The sequence below is a fragment of the Amblyraja radiata genome, chromosome 6 (genome assembly GCF_010909765.2).
Source record: "Amblyraja radiata isolate CabotCenter1 chromosome 6, sAmbRad1.1.pri, whole genome shotgun sequence".
Lineage (NCBI taxonomy): Eukaryota > Metazoa > Chordata > Chondrichthyes > Rajiformes > Rajidae > Amblyraja > Amblyraja radiata.
The window spans coordinates 29641359-29663770 of NC_045961.1; the positions used below are offsets into that span (position 1 = coordinate 29641359).

General features: G+C 40.1%; 1 protein-coding gene and 1 long non-coding RNA gene across 2 annotated transcripts in view; both read right to left on the bottom strand.

Annotated features, from left to right (window-relative positions):
• Nucleotides 1-4215: 4215 nt before the first annotated feature.
• med17 (mediator complex subunit 17) overlaps nucleotides 4216-22412 on the bottom strand; it is a 28821-nt gene continuing 10624 nt past the window's right edge. The window contains exons 4-12 of the mRNA XM_033022423.1: nucleotides 21580-21716; nucleotides 20569-20653; nucleotides 16413-16565; nucleotides 14444-14574; nucleotides 11346-11530; nucleotides 9957-10094; nucleotides 9401-9518; nucleotides 6342-6501; nucleotides 4216-4697 (exon numbers count right to left, since the gene is read on the bottom strand). Coding sequence (XP_032878314.1) covers nucleotides 4489-4697; nucleotides 6342-6501; nucleotides 9401-9518; nucleotides 9957-10094; nucleotides 11346-11530; nucleotides 14444-14574; nucleotides 16413-16565; nucleotides 20569-20653; nucleotides 21580-21716 — 1316 coding nt within the window. The 3' untranslated portion in view covers nucleotides 4216-4488. The remainder of the gene's footprint in view (nucleotides 4698-6341; nucleotides 6502-9400; nucleotides 9519-9956; nucleotides 10095-11345; nucleotides 11531-14443; nucleotides 14575-16412; nucleotides 16566-20568; nucleotides 20654-21579; nucleotides 21717-22412) is intronic.
• Nucleotides 19063-19350, bottom strand: LOC116974202. Its single transcript, XR_004412303.1, has 2 exons — nucleotides 19314-19350; nucleotides 19063-19182 (listed from the first exon to the last, which is right to left on the bottom strand). It is a non-coding gene; the product is annotated as an uncharacterized LOC116974202 (long non-coding RNA).

The following is a 22412-nucleotide window of genomic DNA, read 5'->3' on the forward strand; positions in this document are numbered from 1 at the left end:
TGCAACACGATACCATCATGAATCACACCTTCAGGTCTCCATCCCTTTCCACTTTGCAATATGGACACTGAAATCTAATTTTAGATAACATACCATTTGTTCATTTTATTTTCCCCTGCCCCGCCATTTCTCACTTACCTGCTCTCCATAACTATTTAACTTAATTATGAACTTAAATTACCCAGCTGCCAAGATGGAATTCAAACTCTTATACTCTCGATCAATGGTACAAACCTTCAGCTGTTAGACCAGTAACTGAAACCACTACTTGGAAGATTTACCTTTGGTACCCTTGTTGCAATATGCTCTAAATAGCAAAGATTGAAGAGAACATTGAAAGGTTGGCTTGAAGAATTCAACGATTGGGGATTGAAGCAACTTCACAATTTTCCAGATGGAGACACACAGAACCTGCAGATGTTGGAATCTTTGTGCAAAAAGTCTGAAGGATCCTGACCCGAAATCTTATCTGTCTATTCCCTTCACGGATGCTGCCTGACCCGCTGAGTTCCCCTAGCACTGTTTTTTGCTTACCATTTCCCAAGGTTTACCTGTGCATCTCCTGCAAATTTGTACACAAGCAAAATCTTGGTACTTTTTTGGAGTGGAAACTTCATTTTATGCAATGCAGTAGCTCAGCTTAATTCCAGTAACTTGACCTTCAATACATATTATATCGTGCTGCATAATGAGATGGGTAAAGCCATTTACTCTAATACAGCTGAATTATTAAATAGAAACACAAAAATAACATATTTTACAATCTACATGAAGCTTAATTTAAAATTAGTGGCTCAATAAAGATAAATAGTCAAGCAGAAAAGCAGAGTAAGACTGGTGAAATAAAACTCAGTGAAATAAAATCATACATCAATGTTGTTATAAACACCTTTTTATGTAGTGCCCTCCACAACGTTTGGGACAAAGACCCATCGTTTATTTATTTGCCTCTGTACTTATGGAAGTTATAGAAGACTTAATTAAGACATCTATCATACACAGCAGATGTCAGCTATTTTACGTAATCAGCTTATTGTACTCAGACTCACGTGATTGTTAGTTTTGCAGCACTTAACATTTATCTAGTAATCAAGGTACTAAACAAGTTTTACTTATTTTTACTTTTGTGTAGTGTATCTGTATTCTTAATAAATACATTTGTATCTTTGTGTGTAAACATATAAACCAATATGTAACAATGTAAAATGGTGTGGGTAGCCTTGGCTTTAACTGAAACGTAATGGTGGCAGGACAAGCTGGGACATTAGAAGTTAATTTAAGGGTGGCGAGTGAGGGACGGGATATGGACGGGAAATGTAAAGTTTAATAAGACTGAACCAAGGTCGGACGTAATAGTGGCGAGACAGTGAAATTAGAATCAAAGACAGATTGATGCAAAGGAGTACAGCATGAAAGATGGTGTAGCAGAGATAAGGCTGAAAGAGTGAAATAAAAGCTACTTGTTTCTGTGAATCGGAGAGCAATTAGAGAACAGACAGGTGATCTGTCATCTCTGAATGTTCCAGCTGATGTTTGCAAATAAAGGCTTTCGTCTTCTTGAAGAATTCTCCGTGTCTGTGTCATCTTATCCAACTTTAAGTCTCTAAACCACGACATACTCCACAATTTGAGATTTGTAATAGAAAAAATCTCATGTGGTTAAAGTGCACATTATCAGATTTTATTAAAGGCCATTTTTATACATTTTGGTTTCACCATGTAGAAATTACAGATGTGTTTATACATAGTCCCCCCGTTTCAGTACAACGTAATGTTTGGAATACATGGCTTCACAGGTGTTTGTAATTGCTCAGGTGTGTTTCATTGCCTCCTTAATGCAGGTATAAGAGAGCTCTCAGCACCTAGTCTTTCCTCCAGTCTTTCCATCAACTTTGGATACTTTTATTGCTGTTTATCAACATGAGGACCAAAGTTGTGCCAATGAAAGTCAAATAAGCCATTATGAGACAGAGAAACAATAATAAAACTGTTAGAGACATCAGCCAAACCTTAGGCTGACCAAAATCAACTGTTTGGAACATCAGTAAAAAGGAGAGCACTGATGAGCTTACTAATCGCAAAGGGACTGGCAGGCCAAGGAAGACCTCCACAGCTGTAGACAGAAGAATTCTTTCTATAATAAAGAAAAATCCCCAAACACCTGTCCAACAGATCAGAAACACTCTTCAGGAGTCAGGTGTGGATTTGTCAATGACCACTGTCCGCAGAATACTTCATGAACAGAAATATAAAGGCTACACTGCAAGATACAAACCACTAGTTAGCCACAAAAATAGAATGGCCAGGTTACAGTTTGCCAAGAAGTATTTAAAAGAGCAACCACAGTTCTGGAAAAAAGGTTGTGTGAACAGATGAGACAAAGATTAACATATCAGAATTATGGCAAGAGCAAAGTATGGAGGAGAGAAGGAACTGCCCAAGATCCAAAGCATACCACCTCATCTATGAAACGGTGGTGGGGGTGTTATGGCCTGGGCATGTTTGGCTGCTGAAGGTACTGGCTCACTTATCTTCATTGATGATACAACTGTTGATGGTAGTAGCATAATGAATTCTGAAGTGCATAGACACATCCTATCTACTTAAGTTCAAACAAATGCCTCAAAACTCATTGGTTCTACAGCAAGACAATGTTCTCAAACATATGGCTAAAGCTACAAAGGAGTTTTTTAAAGCTAAAAAATGGTCAATTCTTGAGTGGCCAAGTCAATCACCCGATCTGAACCCAATTGAGCATGCCTTTTATATGCTGAAGAGAAAACTGAAGGGGACTAGCCCCCAAAACAAGCATAAGCTTAGTCGGACACAAGTGTGTGCTCTAGATGTGTTTATTCTTCTGCATACAGCTCCCTACTCCTCAGCTGACACGGGCGTTGCCCGACCCCGTAACCCGCGCCTCCCCCACCAAGACGCCGCCCTCTAGAGCCAATGGTTCGTCGTGACCTTGGGTTGCTATCAGGTGCCTCCACATGACACCCCCCACCCCCCCAGAACCAGAGGCACTGAACCACTCAGGACGTCGCACGAGGCGGCCCGAACCCGTAGATACAATCCCGCGCCCCGGAGGCTTGCTCGGTTCGGGAGAATATCCGGGAGCCCGGGACTGCGGGCGCCCGCGACGGGGAGGTTGAGCCACATGGACTGGCTCGCTCAGGTCCAAGTGGGCCGGTTTCAAACGAGCCACAGACACCGTTTCACGCCGGCCACCCGTGTCCAAATCAAAGGTAGTAGGCCTGTGCCGCAGCCCGTGAAAGGGCCTTCATACGGGCGCTGCAAGGGTGACTTGTGGGAGTCACGGCAAAGAAAAACGTACGGGCAGCCCATCAATGGCAATGGCACATGGGAAGGGGCCACTGCATGATGCAACGTTGGGATGGGGGATATGGCGCCGACCCTCTCCCGCAAGCAGATCAGTACCGATGACGGGGGTTCCTGGGACCCATCAGCAGCAGGGACAAACTCCCCAGCGACGGTGAGCACCATACACCAACTCCGCGGAGGACGTTGACAGATCCTCCTTGGGGGCCGTCCGAATCCCCAATAGGACCCACAGCAACTCGTCCATCCACCCAGGGCCTGTGAGACGAGCCTTCAGGGCGGCCTTCAGACAGCGGTGGAACCGCTCCACCAACACATTTGATTGCTGCAGGTAGGTGAATTCAAAGAGTGGCCTTAAATAACAACTCAGAAAACAACCCCGTGACTCGCGCCTCCCCCACCAATACGCCGCCCTCTAGAGCCGATGGTTCGTCGTGACCTTGGGTTGCTATCAGGTGCCACCACAATTTTTAAATACCACGATTTTGACCAAAATGGTCAGAGCCAAGTTTAAATGTATATATAAATGCTATTGCATTCTTGGACAATGGTGCCACAATAGCATTTATATGATATCAAATGTTGATTAGCGAGGTCTGCTCAAATGTCCTATTGTGGCACCATTATTCAATAATCTCCGAATAGTTTTTGGTGATCGGTAAAATGTTAATAAATGGACAGTTCCTTTTTCACATGTAGACATTTCATTAGTGTGCAAGTATCACTGTCTTGCTGACTTGCTCATGAAGAAAAACATTTAGTGTGTCTATTTTGTTTATAGTACTTTTGTTATAAAGTACATAACATTATAGCTCACTTTCAGAGCATTTGAGGCCATTGTTGAATGTTGATGGCTTTATTAAGTAATATGGAAACTTGCAATCAAACATTTTACTTTATTTACAAACTGTAGAAAATTATACACACAATGAAATGATACTTGACATCATAACTGTCAACAATCAGTATCCATTAAATCTACCATCTACATTAAACAATGCAATACACCTTTACAAATTAAGTAAAAAATATTTGATGGCAGTTTCAAATTTGTATCTTATTATTTAAAACTCAGCAGAACTCTACACCAAACTGTAAATGCAAGTGGAAGGTGCCTGCAGAAAGACTGATTTGTACAAAAATCATACATTAAGGGCAAGGAGCAAGAGCTGCCATTAGGAGCTCCATTTTATACACAAAGTTGCGTCCTTCCATCTTACTCCACAGTACTTCCTTGTATGGTCCTCGAAGGTGATTCCATTTACTATCTTGCATCACATCACTCTTGGGAAGATCTTTGCATTGACTTCTGGGAAACTGAACCACTACTTTACAACCACTTTCAGGCCCATTTCGTACTGTAATAGTTGAGATACAATAAGAACTTTCATAAAAAATCACAATATTTCCATAAAACAGTTAACATATGAATATGTTGCTCATTAACTAACAGTCATAGAGCCATACAGCATGGAAACAGGCCCTGCAGCCCAACTTGCCCACACCGACCAACATCTACACTAGCTCCACTTGCCTACATTTGGCCCATATCCCTCTAACGTCTAAACCTATCCTATCCATGCAGCGGTGTAAATGTTTCTTAAATGTTGTGATAGTACCCGTCCCAACTACCTCCTCTGGCAGCTTGTTCCATATACCTACCATCCTTAGGGTAAAAAAAAAATTTGCCCCTCAGTATCCTATTAAATCTTTTTCCTTTCACCCTAATTCTATGCCCCTTGATGTTTGGTTCCTCTATTCTGGGTAAAGGACTATGCATTTATCCTATCTATTTCTCACATGAATTTGTACACCTCGATAAGATCCCCCCTCATCCTCCGGCAGACCAAGGAATAAAGTCCTGGCCTGCTCAACGTGTCCCTATAGCTCAGGCTTCAGTCCTTTAAACATCCTCATAGATCTTTTCTGCACCATTTTCAAGCTTAACAATATCCTTCCTTTTCTCATCAGAGCTCTGCCATTCAGTGTGTAAGTCCTGCCCTGGATAGACTTCCGAAAATGCAACATTTCACACTTATCTGTATTAATCTCCATTAAACATTCCTCAGCTCACCTGCCCAACCGATCAAGATCCTGGTACAATTTTTGACAACCATCTTTGCTATCTACAATACCCCCCACTTTAGTATCATTTGCAAACTTGCTAATCATGCCATGCATGTTCGCATCCAAATCATTGATATAAATGACAAACACAAATGAGCCCAGAATCGAACCCTGAGGGCTACTAGTCACAGGCCTCCCATCCAAAAAATAACCTTACACCATCAACATCTGCTTCCTCCCTTTAAGCCAATGTTTTATTCAGTCAGCTTGCTCTCCTTGGATCCCATGTGAACCAACTTTCCGGAGCAGCCAACCATACGGAACCTTATCAAATGCCTTGCTGAAATCCATATTTACGTCTACAGCTCGGACCTCATCAACATTTTTGGTCATTTCTTTAAAAAAACTCAGATTTGTGAAACATGATCTCCCACATACAAAACCATGCCACCTATCCCTAATCAGCCTCTGCCCATCTAAATGCAGGGTTATCATCCCTCGGTACACTCTAGTAAATTTCCGTCCATGGATGTTAGACTCAATGGCCTTCAGTTCCCAGGCATATCGCTGCAACCCTTCTTAAATAGAGATACAACATTTGCCACCCTAGTCTTCTGGCACTTCACCCATATTCAATGATGACTCAGTTGAAATTTTTGCCCACTCACTGAAAACCATTTAACTTTAAAAATTAAAAGGAAACATGAATTTGAGTCAGCAGAGTAAACTACGGACAATTCACAGCTAATACTCCAGTCATTCAATGACTTAAGATTACTTGGCATGGTTCTGCTTACCATTACCCGGAGACAGAACATACGTGGAATTGCAAAGAAACTGAACTAGGTGTTTATCAGATATCATACAAATTAATTTCCATGTTTGCTAGACTTAAATCAGGATGGTTCCTGAATTGTTGGCCAAGATGTACATACCTGAAATTGAATACTCTCCATTGGGCGAGGCCACAGTTATTGCAGAGGCATTTCCAATGCTCTCCACAGGACCCAGGCCCACATGATTGCTGAAGCTCAACAGATGCCAGCCCATTACTTTGGCCAGCTGCTGAACAGCATGCACCTGGTGCTGTGACATCTATTGGAGACACCAAAGGTTTAGTTATGAACAAATTAGCACTTTGTAAAATCTGTTTGAAATTAGAGGTCTCAGACTATTCATCATATAACACAACACAATTCCCTATACTTTATCATGTATAAACCAGATAACATGGCCACCTGGATGCAATCTTTCAATTGTGGTAGAGTTACAGACAATGTAGATGAACTATGCATGATATAACTCATTTTACTATTAGCAAAAACACTCAGCAGATGTGACCTGTAGCAGCTTATTTAGCAGGTAGTATTTAAGAACATGCAAAAGAAAATCAATTTGTACACAGTGTTTTAAAATTATTATTCATGCTGCTGTAAATGGTAGCAGTTCTACGGTAATCTTCCAGCATTTCTCCACATACAGTGCCCTCCATAATGTTTGGGACAAAGACCCATAATTTATTTATTTGCGTCTGTACTCCACAATTTAAGATTTGTATTTTAAAAAAGCACATGGTTAAAGTGCACTTTGTCAGATTTTATTAAAGGGTATTTTTATACATTTTGGTTTCACCATGTAGAAATTACAGCTGTGTTTATACATAGTCCCCCCATTTCAGGGCACCATTATGTTTGGGACACATGGCTTCACAGGCGTTTGTAATTGCTCAGGTGTGTTTCATTGCCTCCTTAATGCCTCTAGTCTTTCCTCCAGTCTTTCCATCACCTTTGGATACTTTTATTGCTGTTTATCAACGTGAGGATCATAGTTGTGCCAATGAAAGTCAAAGAAGCCATTATGAGACTGAGAAACAAGAATAAAACTGTTAGAGACATCAGCCAAACCTTAGGCTTACCAAAATCAACTGTTTGGAACATCATTAAGAAGACAGAGAACACTGGTGAGCTTACTTGCAAAGGGACTGGCAGGCCAAGGAAGACCTCCACAGCGGATGACAGAAGAATTCTCTCTATAATAAAGAGAAAAACACCAGTCCGACAGATCAGAAACACTCTTCAGGAGTCAGGTGTAGATTTGTCAATAACCACTGTCCGCAGAAGACTTAATGAACAGAAATACAGAGGCTACACTGCAATATGCAAACCACTGGTTAGTCGCAAAAATAGGATGGCCAGGTTAGTTTGCCAAGAAGTACTTAAAAGAGCAACCACAGTTCTGGAAAAAACGTCTTGTGGACAGATGAGACGAAGATTAACTTATATCAGAGTGATGGCAAGAACAAAGTATGGAGGAGAGAAGGAACTGCACAAGATCCAAAGCATACCACCTCATCTGTAAAACACGGTGGATGGGTTTTATGGCCTGGGCATGTATGGTTGCTGAAGGTACTGCCTCACTTATCTTCATTGATGATACAACTGCTGATGGTAGTAGCGTAATGAGTTCTGATGTGCAAAGCCACATCCTATCTGCTGAAGTTCAAACAAATGCCTCAAAACTCATTGGTCGGCGGTTTGAACTTCAAAAAAAAAAAGTTAATTCTTGGGTGGCCAAGTCAATCACCCGATCTGAACCCAATTGAGCATGCCTTTTATAGGCTGAAGAGAAAACTGAAGGGGCCTAGCTCCCAAAACAAGCATAAGCTAAAGATGGCTGCAATACAGGTCCGGCAGAGCATCACCAGAGAAGATACCCAGCAACTGGTGATGTCCATGAATCGCAGACTTCAAGCAGTCATTGCATGCAAAGCATATGCACCAAAATGCTAAACACGACTACTTTCATTCACATGACATTGCTGTGTCCCAAACATTATGGTGCCCTGAAATTGGGGGGGGGAGGGGGGGGGGGGGGGGGGGGGGGGGTGAAAAGGAGGGGGTGAAACCAAAATGTATAAAAATAGCCTTTAACAAAATCTGACAATGTGCACTTTGACTAAATGTGATTTTTTCTATTACAAATCTTAAATTGTGGAGTAGAGGCAAATAAATAAACGATGGGTCTTTGTCCCAAACGTTATGGAAGCCACTGTAAGTATCACCAAGTTCAGGATTTATTAATCCTACGTAAATGCAGACGTAGTAAACTTTCTGGTTACGCTTCACTGCTGATTCGCCAACGTATCTTGGCATTGGACTCGAAGCAGAGCACAAACCTCTCACAATTCCTATCCACTGAGCCTGCTGCAGATTCACTATTAGTTTATTGGCTTAAAATTGGGAGAATGGAAGTAGGAAACTTAGGAATTGAGTTAATTTTCAAGTTTCAAAATTTTCCAACTGTGTTGCTTTCATTTTTAATAATTTAAATTATATAAATTATTAATTTCCAGTACTCTTTAGATGTTTTTGAATTCCATAAAACACTCATAATCCAAGTAATTCAGATTGTTTGCCAAGCCGTGAGCTATGATTTAAAAAGTCAAGAGCCAATCCATTTCGAACCGATTCAACCTTAGGAAGCAAATTTAATAGACAAGGTTTCCCAAATCCTTTAGTGAGTTGATGAACAAGATCTAGCCCCATATATTGTGGATATAGTTCTTATACAAGGTACAACATAAAATATGGTTTTTAGCATCAAAAATGAAAAGTTCGATTTTAGTTCAAATTCAAAAGAGTAAAAGCTACCAAATATAAATGATATATAAACAGTAGAAACAAGGAACTGCAGATGCTGGTTTACAAAAAAAGGCACAAAGTGCTGGAGTAAGTCAGCCGGTCAGGCAGGAATTGTGGAGAACATGGATAGGCAACGTTTTGAGACAGGAGAATTAAAAGCATGCTGATCAGCCATGATCATATTGAATGGCGGTGCAGGCTCGAAGGGCCGAATGGCCTACTCCTGCACCTATTTTCTATGTTTCTATATCTCAGCAACTTTGTTCTTTTAATGCATCTTTGTGCATTATAAATAATTTCATTGCATTCACTGTGTCTTGGTCGTTATTATACAGTTTCTTTCAACTGGTTACCTGGGATAGAAGGAAATCCTGCAATTCCTGCTCCTGGTGAGAGAGCGTAATTACTCTACCATCCCTGTGCACCACCTTAATCTGTTCAATACCAATGTTCAACTGCAGCTGAATTGATCTGAAACGAGAAGGAAAAAAAAAATCATATCCAAGCAGAAATGCAAATTCTTATAAAGAACACCTATACACAGAATTATAGATGTTCAGAATTGAGGAAATAGTTGAATTAAAGTCTCATCCATATTGCAATCTGGATAAATGGAAGGCTACTCTTGGTCAGGTCTATAAACATCTAAAAGACTAATCAATATCAGTCAAAAGATCAATATTGAAGTCTCAATGGGATGATTAGGAGGGGCATGGTCACTTGCGGACTCCTTGCCCATCCCAAAAATAATTACCAGCAGCATCTTGAGATCAGAAAAGTCTCATCTCAAGCACATATCAGATACTTAGAAAATAGTACATATACTGTCATGTCAAAAAAAGTTATTCAAATGTATGCAACACTGGTGTGAAAAATAAACACAACATTTATCATTGCACAATTACTCACTTGCAAATCTGCTCATAGCCTTGAGATGTTATCAATACCTTCACACTAGATTCATACACATCATTAATATTTGACCAATGAGCTTGTATCTGTGGATCTTCAATACGACTGGCCAAACTGTCAATTGTCCTTGCAGTTCTAAAGTTAAAAACAGAAATATATGTTCACTATATACATTCCCAAAATATATTACTGAAAACTGCTTGTGATTTATGATATTATGAAATGTTTTGGTATGCTTTCCAAATCAGCAACATTATAAATGCCTCGGACTGCACAAGATTATCTACATATGATTTATGAGGCAAAATAGCCAGTTGGCCCACCATTTCCTTCTCTCTTTGACTTCTCCAAGCTTCCTTTTAAATGTCTAAACTATTTGCTTCAACCCTTCTAACTAAATGTATTTAGGTTATTTGCCTGTTCTCCAATTATTTAATTAATGTATTTTTCTTTACACTGTCCTGCAGAATTTGTATATCATTCATGTTTTTTTTGTGTGGCTGAGACTATGTACTCGAGATGTTGTTGCTGCTGCTGCTGCTGCAAGCAAGATTTTTACTGCACATGTACCTCAGCGTACATATGACAATAACCTGACTATCCATTGTCTGTGGTGCAGAATGCCACATTTTCACCACTCTGGATAAAATAACTCTCTTCTGAATTCCCTCTTGCATATCTTGGAGACTACTTATAATGATGGCCTTGAGTTATGCATTTCCCCACAAGGAGAATTCACTCTGCGTCCACTTTATCAAATTTCTTCATAATTTTACAAGTGTCTTAATCCCATCTTGCCCTTTATTCCTCTAGAGAAAGAAAAACCTGATCTGTTCATTCTGTCCCGAAATGCACACCTCATTTCTGGTATCATCCCTGAGAATTTTCTCCGCATTCTCCCAGTGTATCAATATCCTGTTTATAATCTGGCAACCAGAACAATGCAATAATTGACGTGTGTGTTCAGATCCCAATTGAATATTGATCTATTATAAATTCAACACTTTTCAATAATATCCCTTTATTTTTCCTTTTATTAAATGCGACACGATGTTTAGTAATTGGATTGTTCCCCATATTTTGTTCCTTTTCCCCCATATGGACTCTGACATGCCAACTTATTGTTCTACTGTTGATCAATTAATATTGAAAGAATTCTAGGTTTACAATACCCATATATTGCTCACTAGTGTACAATAGCCATTGCTCCTGTGTTAAATGACAAGATCTAAATATAACCTTCATTTACATATTAAGTGTCATTTTCACCAAATTAATTAAAAACATACAGACAATCCTCAAATATTTAAAAACATATTCTGCTCCTGACACTTCCAACATTTTTAACATTTTTCTGCTTGCACAATGCTCCCCAATCATACTCACCTACGTCTCAAAAAGATATGCTTAGCCTGTTTTATTATCTTCTCCAATAATCCTTCATTCTGCTGTAGAGCACTGATCTCTCCTTTATCATATGCTTGGGGTCCTGCTAACCTCATTCTCTTCAGCCCAAAAGGGGCAGAAGCTGGGTGGGGCATCACTGAAGAACTCAAGGTCTGTTTATGGAACTGCAAGATAAATTTTAAGCTATAAATGTAGGCCATACAGTTCCTCAAACAATAAAATCATCAGCAATACAGCACCCCAAGAAAGCACTCCCATCTGACCTACAGTTGTTTCAATTCCTAATGCACTGCTTCCAGCCTTGAATATATTCAACTGAGTATCCACGACCCTTTTGAGCCAAGAACATATACTTTCAAGGTCAGCAAGGAGCGGCAGGTGAAGGAGTGACTGCGGCGATTGGCTGAGAAGGAGGGCGGCCTTGTCGAGGGAAGTGCCTTGTGAGAAAAATGTGAGTCTTTAGCTCGAGAGTCTTCGGCGAGGAGGCTGAAGGAGGAGACTACGCCAAAAGTCGTAGAGGGTGAGACGCAGCGAAGAAATGACAGGTAAGCTGATTCAGTGTGATGCTTGCAGGATGTGGGAGGTCAGGGACACAGCTGGTGCCTCTGGCTGCTACAACTGTGGAAAGTGTGTCCAAGTTCAGCTCCTGAAGGACCGTGTTGGGGCACTGGAGAGGCAACGGGATGAGCTCAGGATTATCCGGGAAAACAAGACAGAACCTACAGCGAGATCGTTACATCGAAGGTACCGGAAGAGAGAAGGTAGGTGACGATGAGGAAGAGAAGGAGGCTTGTAGTATAGGAGACCCCAGGGGATGTACCTCTTGAAAACAGCTTCACCCTCTTGGAAGCTGTCGGGACAGGAGACACTGTCAGTCTGAGCGGCGGACAGGTCTACGTCAAAACATGGTGCTGAAGCAAAGCCGAAGAAACAGACGTCAAGCAAAGCCGTGGTAGTAGGGGACTCCATAGTGAGAGGTGCTGCGGCAACAGGCGGGATTCATGGATGGTGTGTTGCCTCCCTGCTGCCAGGATCCAGGTTCCACAGACCAATTGCGGGGCATCCTCAAGGGTGAAGGTGAGCAGCTGGAAGCGGTAGTGCCTGTCGGCACAAATGACGTCGGGAAGAAGAGGAAAGAGATTCTGCAGCGTGACTTTAGAGAGCTCGCAAGAAGGCTGAAAAGCAGGACCTCCAGGGTGGTTATCTCTGGTTTGCTTCCAGTTCCTCGCGCTGGTGAGGGCAGGAACAGGGAGATAGCGGATCTGAATGTATGGCTGAGGATTTAGATTCTTAGATCACTGGGATTTGAGTGTAGGAGTAAAGAGGTCCTTCTGCAGTTGTACATGGCCTTGGTGAGACCACATCTGGAGTATTGTGTGCAGTTTTGGTATCCTAATTTGAGGAAGGACATCCTTGCTATTGAAGCAGTGCAGCGTAGGTTCACGAGGCTAATTTATAAGGATGAGGGGAGGTTCATAGAAACGTGTACAATTATAAAAGGACTGGACAAGCAGGAAAAATATTCCCAATGTTGAGGGAGTCCAGAACCAGGGGACGCAGCCAAAGAATAAAGGGGAGGCCATTTTAAACTGAGATGAGAAAAAACGTTTTCACCCAGAGAGTTGTGAATTTGTGGAATTCTCCGCCACAGAAGGCAGTAGAGGCCAATTCAATGGATGAATTTAAAAGAGTTAGATAGAGCTCTATAGGGGCTAGCGGAACCAAGGGTTATGGGGAAAAGGCAGGCACGGGTTACTGATTGTGGATGATCAGCCATGATCACAATGGTGGTGCTGGCTCGAAGGGCCAAATGGCCTCCTCCTGATCCTATTTCTATGTTTCTATAACTGCAAGTACAGAGAAGTTGCCCAATCATTTTAAATTATTGCTCCCTGATATTTTAATTTTCAGGTCAGGAAAATAGGTCCTTCCAATTTACTGTCTAGGGTGCTCAGTTTTATGCATCACAACCAATACTTTTGTCAATCTCATCTGCTCCAAAGGAAACTGCAACTTATCCAATCTTTCCTCAGAGATAAAATAACTTTATTATACAACCAAACATGCTGAGATACAGTAAGCCTCCTTCAGAGCCATTGAATTAGTTATACAGCACAGAGAAACATCATGTCCATGTCAACCTGTATGTCTATCTCCACCAATCCCATTTGACTGCACTAGGTTTAATTTGTTTTGCATATTTTAATGCCTGTCTAAACATCTCTTATCTGTAGGGATTGTATCTGACTCTACTACCTCTTCTGACAGCAAGTTCCAGATATCAACCAATCTCGAAAAACGTTCTATTCAAATCCCCTTTAAAGCTGCTTCCTCTCACCTTAAACCTACACCTTTTTGTTTTTGATATCCCTACCACGAGAGATAATCCAAGTGTCTATCCCAGCTCTGCCTCTTTCGACTTTATATTCCTCTATTAGATCACCCCTCAGTCTTTCCTATGGTCCAGGGAAGTCATGCCTAGCCTATCCAATCTCTCCTTATAACCAAAGTCCTCCAATCCGGGCAATGTCCTGGTGAATCTTCTCAGCACTTTTATAACCACAATTTTCCAGCAGTGTGGTGACCAGAAACACACATTCTCCCAAGTTGAAGCAAACAATGTTTCGTAAAGTTGCAACATAATTTCTTAAAACTTTATATTTTATGCTTCAATTTTGTAAATAAATACACCATCTACTTTCTTTACCTTTGTTGCCATTTTCAGGGAATTTCGAACTTGATCTTGCCCAAATTACCTGGCTCACACATAGTTTACCCCCTTGGTCCCTGAGGAGATCCACTATTTCTCTGGCTACCTTCTTGCTCCTACATGGACTCAATCTTAGTTATCTTAGTTAAAAGGATATTTCATGTGCCATTTTTACCCTTTTAATTTGTCGTTCTTTACTTCACTCCAAAAATAGAACTTAACTTTTCCCTCCAAGTTCCTTATTAAAATTAGCTATTCTCACCAAATATTGTCAGTATGCATTTGGAAGAGTCACCTACATTAAATGAAATATGAGGTTGTTATGATAATTATGTTCAAATTAAATTGTTTTAATAACCTTCAGTACCTCTCGCATTAGTTGATGCAGGTTGTGTTCCAGCACATACAGATGGTCATCAGGCCGTTGTTTCTCAACACATGCTTTTGAAGCCTTCTTATCATTCACAAAGTGGCACAAGGAAATGGATAACTGCAAACCTGAAGAGTGTCATAATGCAACTGAATGTGCATATGGTATCCAAAAGAAGCAGATCATAATCCAATAAAGCGCCATTAATCTGGTACCCATAGGATTTTCCAGGTTATTGAATGTTACTCCTATTAATACCCAAACATATTTTAACTTTACTATTTTTGATCCCAGCCCTGGCTCAGGCTGCACAGCAGATTCATGGTCCAGATCTCAACCTGTGGTCATACACCCTACTTATACCTGTCCCCAAATCCCCCAGTTCACTTTCTGTGCTATGGCCGAGCCACATGCCAGACCATCAGAAAATCAAAATAACTGGGTGCCAGATTATCGGGGTTTTATTGTACAAGACGCTTTAAAACAACTTGAACTTATCCACTTTTACTGACATCTTTTGGTCAGAAAAAGATCACCACTTTTGAACTTTGTGCCTGATTTATTCAGGTTGATAAAAATGTACTAAAAAAATAAAATAAAATCAGAAATAATTTTAAAAACAATCTAAATTGTCCCTATTCAAACCCTTTTCCAACTCTTTCTTGAATGCTAGTTGAATGCCTCCACTACCGCATTCCAAACATTTACTACACCCCATACAAAAGATTCAACTGCAATAAAAGTCTGCTTCTTTTTCCAATCATTTTCATTCAACATTTCTTAGTTTTTGATCACCACTAATGGGAATTTTTTTTCCTGTATGCTATCTGTCTCTTTCACTATTTTTAAATACATCTGTCAGGCCCCTCACAACTTCCTCTGTTGCAAGCAGAACCACCAACATCTCTACAATACAAGGAATGCTCAACATATTTGCACAATTCAAATTGTAGAACCAATTCATTCTGAAAATCACATTTTACCTTATCAATAAACCATCCAAAAATGGAACACTACAGTAGAATCGGCAAATTGAAATCATTTTTGTTTGAATAATTAAACAATTTATACATCTGCAAGGCATTGTCTGCCACACTACACTGTAGGAGTTGCAATTGCCATGGCCAGCTCCTTAAGGTAATGTTTTGGCCTTTGCACAACTTCCACAAAGTTATTGCTCTTTAACCCATTACCACCCCCCCTCCCCCCCCCAAAATTCTTCTACATCATCTTTCTCCACTGATCCTTGCATCCCATCTCTTTCCCTGTTATCCACTTCCTAAATCCTTCCCGAATCCACTAGTTTTGCACATCAGGGAAGATGCCTCGCAGATGAAAAGTGCACTTTGAGACTTCTGTTCACAACCTCAGACTAGAGAGAGCATTGCAATGGGGTCTGGCAACCCAATCAACAAAGCATACTGTCCCGCAGTATTGGGCAACTAATAAAAATGACAAAATCTGTTGCCTCTTTTGCATTATGTGTTTATTTACTTCTGTAAATTCAGTAAGAACAGATTCTGTATCTTACATTTTTGGATATTAACTTCAGAATTCTACATGGGTGAATTTCCTTTGGGTGAATGGCAGTAATGCAGGGATCACCTCTATTGCAATCCCAGTTTACTGACATTGACAAGTTTGTCTTTCATACATCTAAACAGCCAATGAAAAACTAAAAAAATTGAATGTAAAATGATTGCCCAACTGCAATAACATTGCAATTGTTGATGTTTTAAAAGTTTAATTTTTTAAACCATGAAGCATCATATAAATATTTGTAAAAAATTGTGACAAAAATTGAAATATTTTGAATCTACTAATATTGAAAACTAAAATAAACACAGAATAAATATGTGATCCAAATCCTGCACTTTATCTCTGCACAGAAGTTATGTTGTAATTACAAACAAAAAAAAACAAGGGAATGGTACTTTGAATGCGACAATAAAATTATTTTCTTTACCTGGAAATGGTTGGGAGATGATCTGGTTTTTTACTACAATGTGTGGTATCTGTGATTTAATTTGCACTGCTTCTCGAGACAGCTGTGCAAATATTTCTTTGCACAACAGAACATTTTGTGCTACTTCCAGCTTGGACTGCCAGTGTGCGGTACCTGTAAATAATGTGCAGATTGAAAGCTATTCAGAATGATGCAAAGTTTACTTGTCAAGACACACTCAAGAACACAATTATTTTAAGCTGATTTCCTTGATTATGGAAAATACTTGCCATTTGCAAAATCCTTTATAGAAGTTTTTGTCTCACTTTTATAATGGATTCTTCCAGATGAATTTACTTCTGGTTGTAAATTTGGCATTCACTCCAATATGAAAACAAATTTAGCGCCATAAGAGGAACGTTCCTATCTTTGACACACAACAGAGGATTTGACAAACAGTTTGACAAAAACTGTTGAATTGTCAGTCAGGCAGCTAGAAGCAGAAAAATGTGGGAATCCTACATCCTCAACACATATTACCTATAGTTTATTTGAGAGATATGTATCAACAGCATAAAAATGTTCTTCTGTTGTATATGTTTCATTACAATTAATTGGAAGCATGAAAGTTTTCCAACATATTTTCTACAATGAAATGTGGAGAAAGCATTTTTAGAAGCTATTAATGTGATAAAAGCTAAATAATATGCTCAAACACATGTCATCAATCATCAGTCTGCCCCCGGAGTTATGCCAGCCTTGTCTATTTTATGGAAATATTACTCTTTTTGGAATTCATTTACAGGATGAGGGCATCATCGAAGGTCAATGTTTACTGTTCAACCTGATTCTCTCTTTTAAAAATCCTTGAACCTTGTTGCAATCCCTCTGGAGAAAATACTCTTTAATATTGTTGTTGAACTGAAAATTTATACCCAGCAATGAAGGACATTTCACAAAGTAAGAATTAAGTGCTACAGGGAGTGGTACTGGCAGATTGTGACACTCTCAAATGCCTGTGACTTTCTCAATGGTAGTGGTCAATTAAATTTTAATGCTGGATGTTGCTTTAAAATCATTTCAGTTTTAGATGTTGCTTTGAAAGCACGGTTTATAACACATGCAACTTTCAGTGGTAATGCTTGAACCCAGGCTTGCACCCCGAGTCAAATGGATTTGCCCACTGAATATCTGAATACATTGGTTGTGGCACAGTGGCGCGGCTGGTACAGCATCAGGCACAAGTTCGATCCAGACCTCAAATGCTGTCTTGTGCGGCATTTACACATTCTCCCTACTACTGTGGTTTTCCTCCTGGTGCTCCGATTTCCTCCCATAAGAGCCGTGCAGGTTTGTAGGTTAATTAGCCTCTGTTAAATTGCCCCTAAATATGTACGGTGGATGAGAAAGTGGATAACATAGAACTAGTGTGAATAGGTGATTGATGGTCAGTGTAGATACAATGGGCCGGTGTAGACACAATGGGCTGAAGGACCCGTTTCCATGCTGTATCTCTAAAATAAAAACACTGCATGCACTTCTCTCTTCAACTGTGATGTATCCATTAATCATGAAATGGGAATCAGATGCAAAACTGTACCATCTGCTGCAAGGACATACATAACTGACGTTGTGCAGACACCAGCAACTACTTGCATTATTAAACTTACTGGTAATCTTTCCTATTTGAAGACATGTCAATACAAATGAATGCCAGCCAATACAAGTGGACATGTAAACATTGCTGAAACCACCCAAATAAAGTGCCATCCATATTTATCCCTGGCTGTGGTGCCATCTGACTGCATCTTAGGATTCTTTTTTGCTTGTCATTTATCCCGGGGTCTTCAAAACAAAGATGCTCCAAAGTTTTTCACAGCTAACTTTGCATTGAAGGCAGTAAGTGTAATTGAGAAAATGCAGAAGATAACTTAAGCATAAGTAAAAGTTCAATGTGGCAAAATACAATGTGGGATCTATAACTACAGGTGAATTCCAGTTTTAACATTTTCCCCAAAAGCTGCATCATCCATTGCAGTAAGTTTAGGTAATACACCAAAGTGGCTATCTGGACTACACTTTTTCCCACCCTGCTTCCTGTAAGGACTCTGTCGCCTACTCAAGGCACGTGCCGTCAAAATTATAAAATGGTCAATGCCGACTAAAATTATAAAATGGTCATAAATAGTAAAGGGACGGGAGAATTATGCTTCCCTAAGAGATCGATCTCTTAGGGAGGCATAATTCTCCCGTGCCTTTCATCCGCAGTACATTTAAAACGTGGAAGTATGTGCTACTCATGTGCCGTCGACGATGCTTCAAGTCATCAGTGGCAACGGTCCGTAAAGTCAGCTGAAATTCTGCCTTTACACCGTGGACTGCGTGCATGTGCTGCGCTGCGCACTGCGCATGCGCACCAGCCTACTGCACATGCGCAAGTTTCTTGGCGGGCATTTCAAAGATGGACAGTGATTACCTGAAGAGTTTCGCGAAGCAAACCTACGAGGAAAAGACCAAAATAATTGAAAATGGCAGACCAACGCCGGAACTTAAAGAACTTCAACAGCGCAAAGGAACAAAAATAATGAGAACATTTAAAACAGCTTGGTACAACAGGAAACAACGAGAGAAGAATGGATTTCGTGTACAAATAATATGGTAAGTAAATCTCTTTGAGCTATATGTTTTTAAATACTTTATTAAGAGATAGGACCTATTGAAGACAAATTGCTTGATAAAAGTCGAGAGAACAATCTGTGCATGCGCAGTTTCCAAGATTTTTTAAAGCCAACTGACAGCTCGCCGGGGAGAGAACAATCTGCGCATGCGCGGCTTCCACGATTTTTTTTACATGCCGACTGACAGCTCGCCGGGGAGAGAATAATCTGCGCATGCGCGGTTTTCAAGATCTTTAAAAGCCACTGCCTACCCTGACTAATTACTCACGGCACGTGCCTGCCCTACTCCCAATTCCTCCGTCTACGCCGCATCTGCACCCAGAATGAGGTGTCCAGACCAGGGCATCGGAGATGTCCTCATTCTTTCGGGAACAGGGATTCCCCTCTTCTATTATAGATGAGGCTCTCACCAGAGTCTCCTCTGTATCCCACAGCTCCGCTCTCACTCCCCATACCCCTACTCGTAACAAGGACAGAGTCCCCCTTGTCCTCACCATCCACCCTACCAGCCGTCGCATACAAAATATAATCCTCCGACATTTTCGCCACCTCCAACGGGATCCCACTACTGGCCACATCTTCCCATCTCCTCCCCTTTCGGCTTTCCGCAGAGACCGTTCCCTCCGTAACTCCCTGGTCAATTCGTCCCTTCCCACCCAAACCACCCCTCCCCTGGTACTTTCCCTTGCAACTGCAGGAAATGCTACACTTGTCGCTTTAACCCCCCCCTCGACTCCATCCAAGGACCCAAGCAGTCTTTCCAGGTGAGGCAGAGGTTCACCTGCACCTCCTCCAACCTCATCTACTGCATCCGCTGTTCCAGGTGTCAACTTCTCTACATTGGTGAGACCAGGCGCATGCTTGGCGATCGCTTCACCCAACACCTACGCTCAATTCACACTAACCAACCTGATCTACTGGTGGCTCAGCACTTCAACTCCCCCTCCCATTCCAAATCCGACCTTTCTGTCAAATTGGAGGAGCAGCACCTCATATTTCACTTGGGTTGGTTACACCCCAGCGGTATGAACACTGACTTCTCCAATTTCAGGCAGTCCTTGCTTTCTCCCTCCTTCTCCTCCCCATCCCAGCTCTCCCACAAGCCTACTGTCTCCGCCTCTTCCTTTCTTTTTCCCGCCCCCCCCGCCCGACATCAGTCCGAAACGTCGCCTATTCCTCTCCATAGATGCTGCCTCACCCGCTGAGTTTCTCCAGCATTTTTGTCTAGCTCTTAAATCTCTATGTTCACATCTCAGATATTGAACTCTAAACCCGCCAATATTACAAAGGGTGATACATTAGGGCAGGTGATATATAAATCACTGTTGCGAAATTTCATTTAAAGGAAAACAAATAATTCCTAGAATCATTCTACCTTATAAACACAAAATGTGTAGTTAAAATGCAAATAATTTCTATTATAACTAGCATTCTTATCATTCAACAGAAACAGAGGCAAGGGATAAAAAACATTGTTTTAATTCTGAACATCTAAGTACCTGGATTGGTCTTCGGTGGAGACCTTCTGAAGAGGTTGACTGTACCAAGATCTCCAATATCATGAGTCTGCTTCTGTATAGAAACCTTTGAAAGAAAATTCATAGATTTACAATAATCCTGATGTTGCAATTGCACAAGTCATTCAACAAGGAAATGCTGTCACAAGTATTCATTGATTTTTCAGGATACATGTCCTCCATTCAGGGCCGGATTAAGACCCATAGAGGCCCGAAGCACTTAAAAGATTTTGGTGCCCCCATATATATGTAATTCAAAAATATAAACAGAAATAAACCATAAAATATTTTTTTTATTTTTCAAAATGAAACAAAACTAACAGTAAGATGGAAAATAATATTTATTTTTGTATACTTCCACTTTATTTATATTTGAAAAGTTTTCTACTTTTTTTAATTACAAAGTCTTTGATCAGATCTCAAAATTAATCTTACGTAACACATATAAAATCATATAAACCACTTTGAATATTATTTTAGCAAGTTTAAAGTGATTTCTTTTGTGCCGTAAACCATTTACCATTTCTGTGGTGCCCCCCTTCCCTTGATGCCCTAAGCACGTGCTTATTTTGCTTAATGGTTAATCCAGCCCTGCCTCCATTCCAAACTATTAAAAACAAATTGTTATCATGAAGTGTGCCAATCTCTATTTACAACTCCTTTGTACTTCCTCCTACATTATTTTGTATTCATCGAAATCAATTAAATAAATGCTCCAGTTGTTATCAGAATGCACAATTTATTCCATACACCCATCAAAATTCAGAAAGCCCCCGCTTTTTCCTGAAGACGGCACCTCTTCTGACAAATCACAGCAAGCTATAAATATTGATATTATACTTGATTCAATTACTGCAAGTGAAAATGGTGAGCAATGGCAGGACATTAATCACTCATTAAATCCTGCAAATAATTGTAATGATGTGAATTAAATAATAGGGGAGGAGAAGACAAACGATTAGTCATCCAAGACTAGACACCACGAGTTATTACCTTTATATATGCTGATCCCTCCAGGTCACTAGGAATCATAATATCAAGAGGGCAATAATCATCTGGAATTTTCTTATCTAAATCCAGATCGGTATTCTTTATTACTTCAAATGTCCCATGATGTGGAAAAAGGGACCCTATGGAAAAGAAAAATCAAGTTTAATGAAAGTGCTTTTATTCTTTAGAGGAATTCTGCATTACATCTGATATTTGAAGTTTATGGTGATTTCGCTGGAATTTTATGATGAAAATGGCATGGTGAGGATACTTACTTTTATTATTTATTTTTATGCTTATTTTTAGTTTCCCAAATTATACAGTTGGATGTCAGATTGTTGCACAAAGACAACATGAAAATGTTAAGTATGGGAAATCTGATTGAAAAAAACCCATCAAAAAGTTAGCCTGGAATATAATAAAATAAATAAATTAAAATATTTAAGAAACTAGATAACAAACTCTTGTTATGCATGGAATATGCAAAGATCAATACCTGTCTTTCGGCTATTTACAATCCAAATTAACAACACGGGTGAAAAGACAGTTATTTTACATGTGCATATTTGTTGACTACAAAACATTTATTAGAAAAAATTAGATGAGGAAAATGAATACACACAGATAATGGAATGAGCAAAAAGACAATGGATGAATTGTTGAATGGGAAGAATGAAACAATGTACTTTAAATAATGAGAAATATTGTGTACAACAGGATCTTGGTACACTGCTTGAAGAAGCAAAGATTTAAATCATGCAAGCAAATAATTGCAGGAGACCAGAATGCATAAGTAAATAGTCTTTATGCAATTGCACCAGGCTTCAGCAACGCTT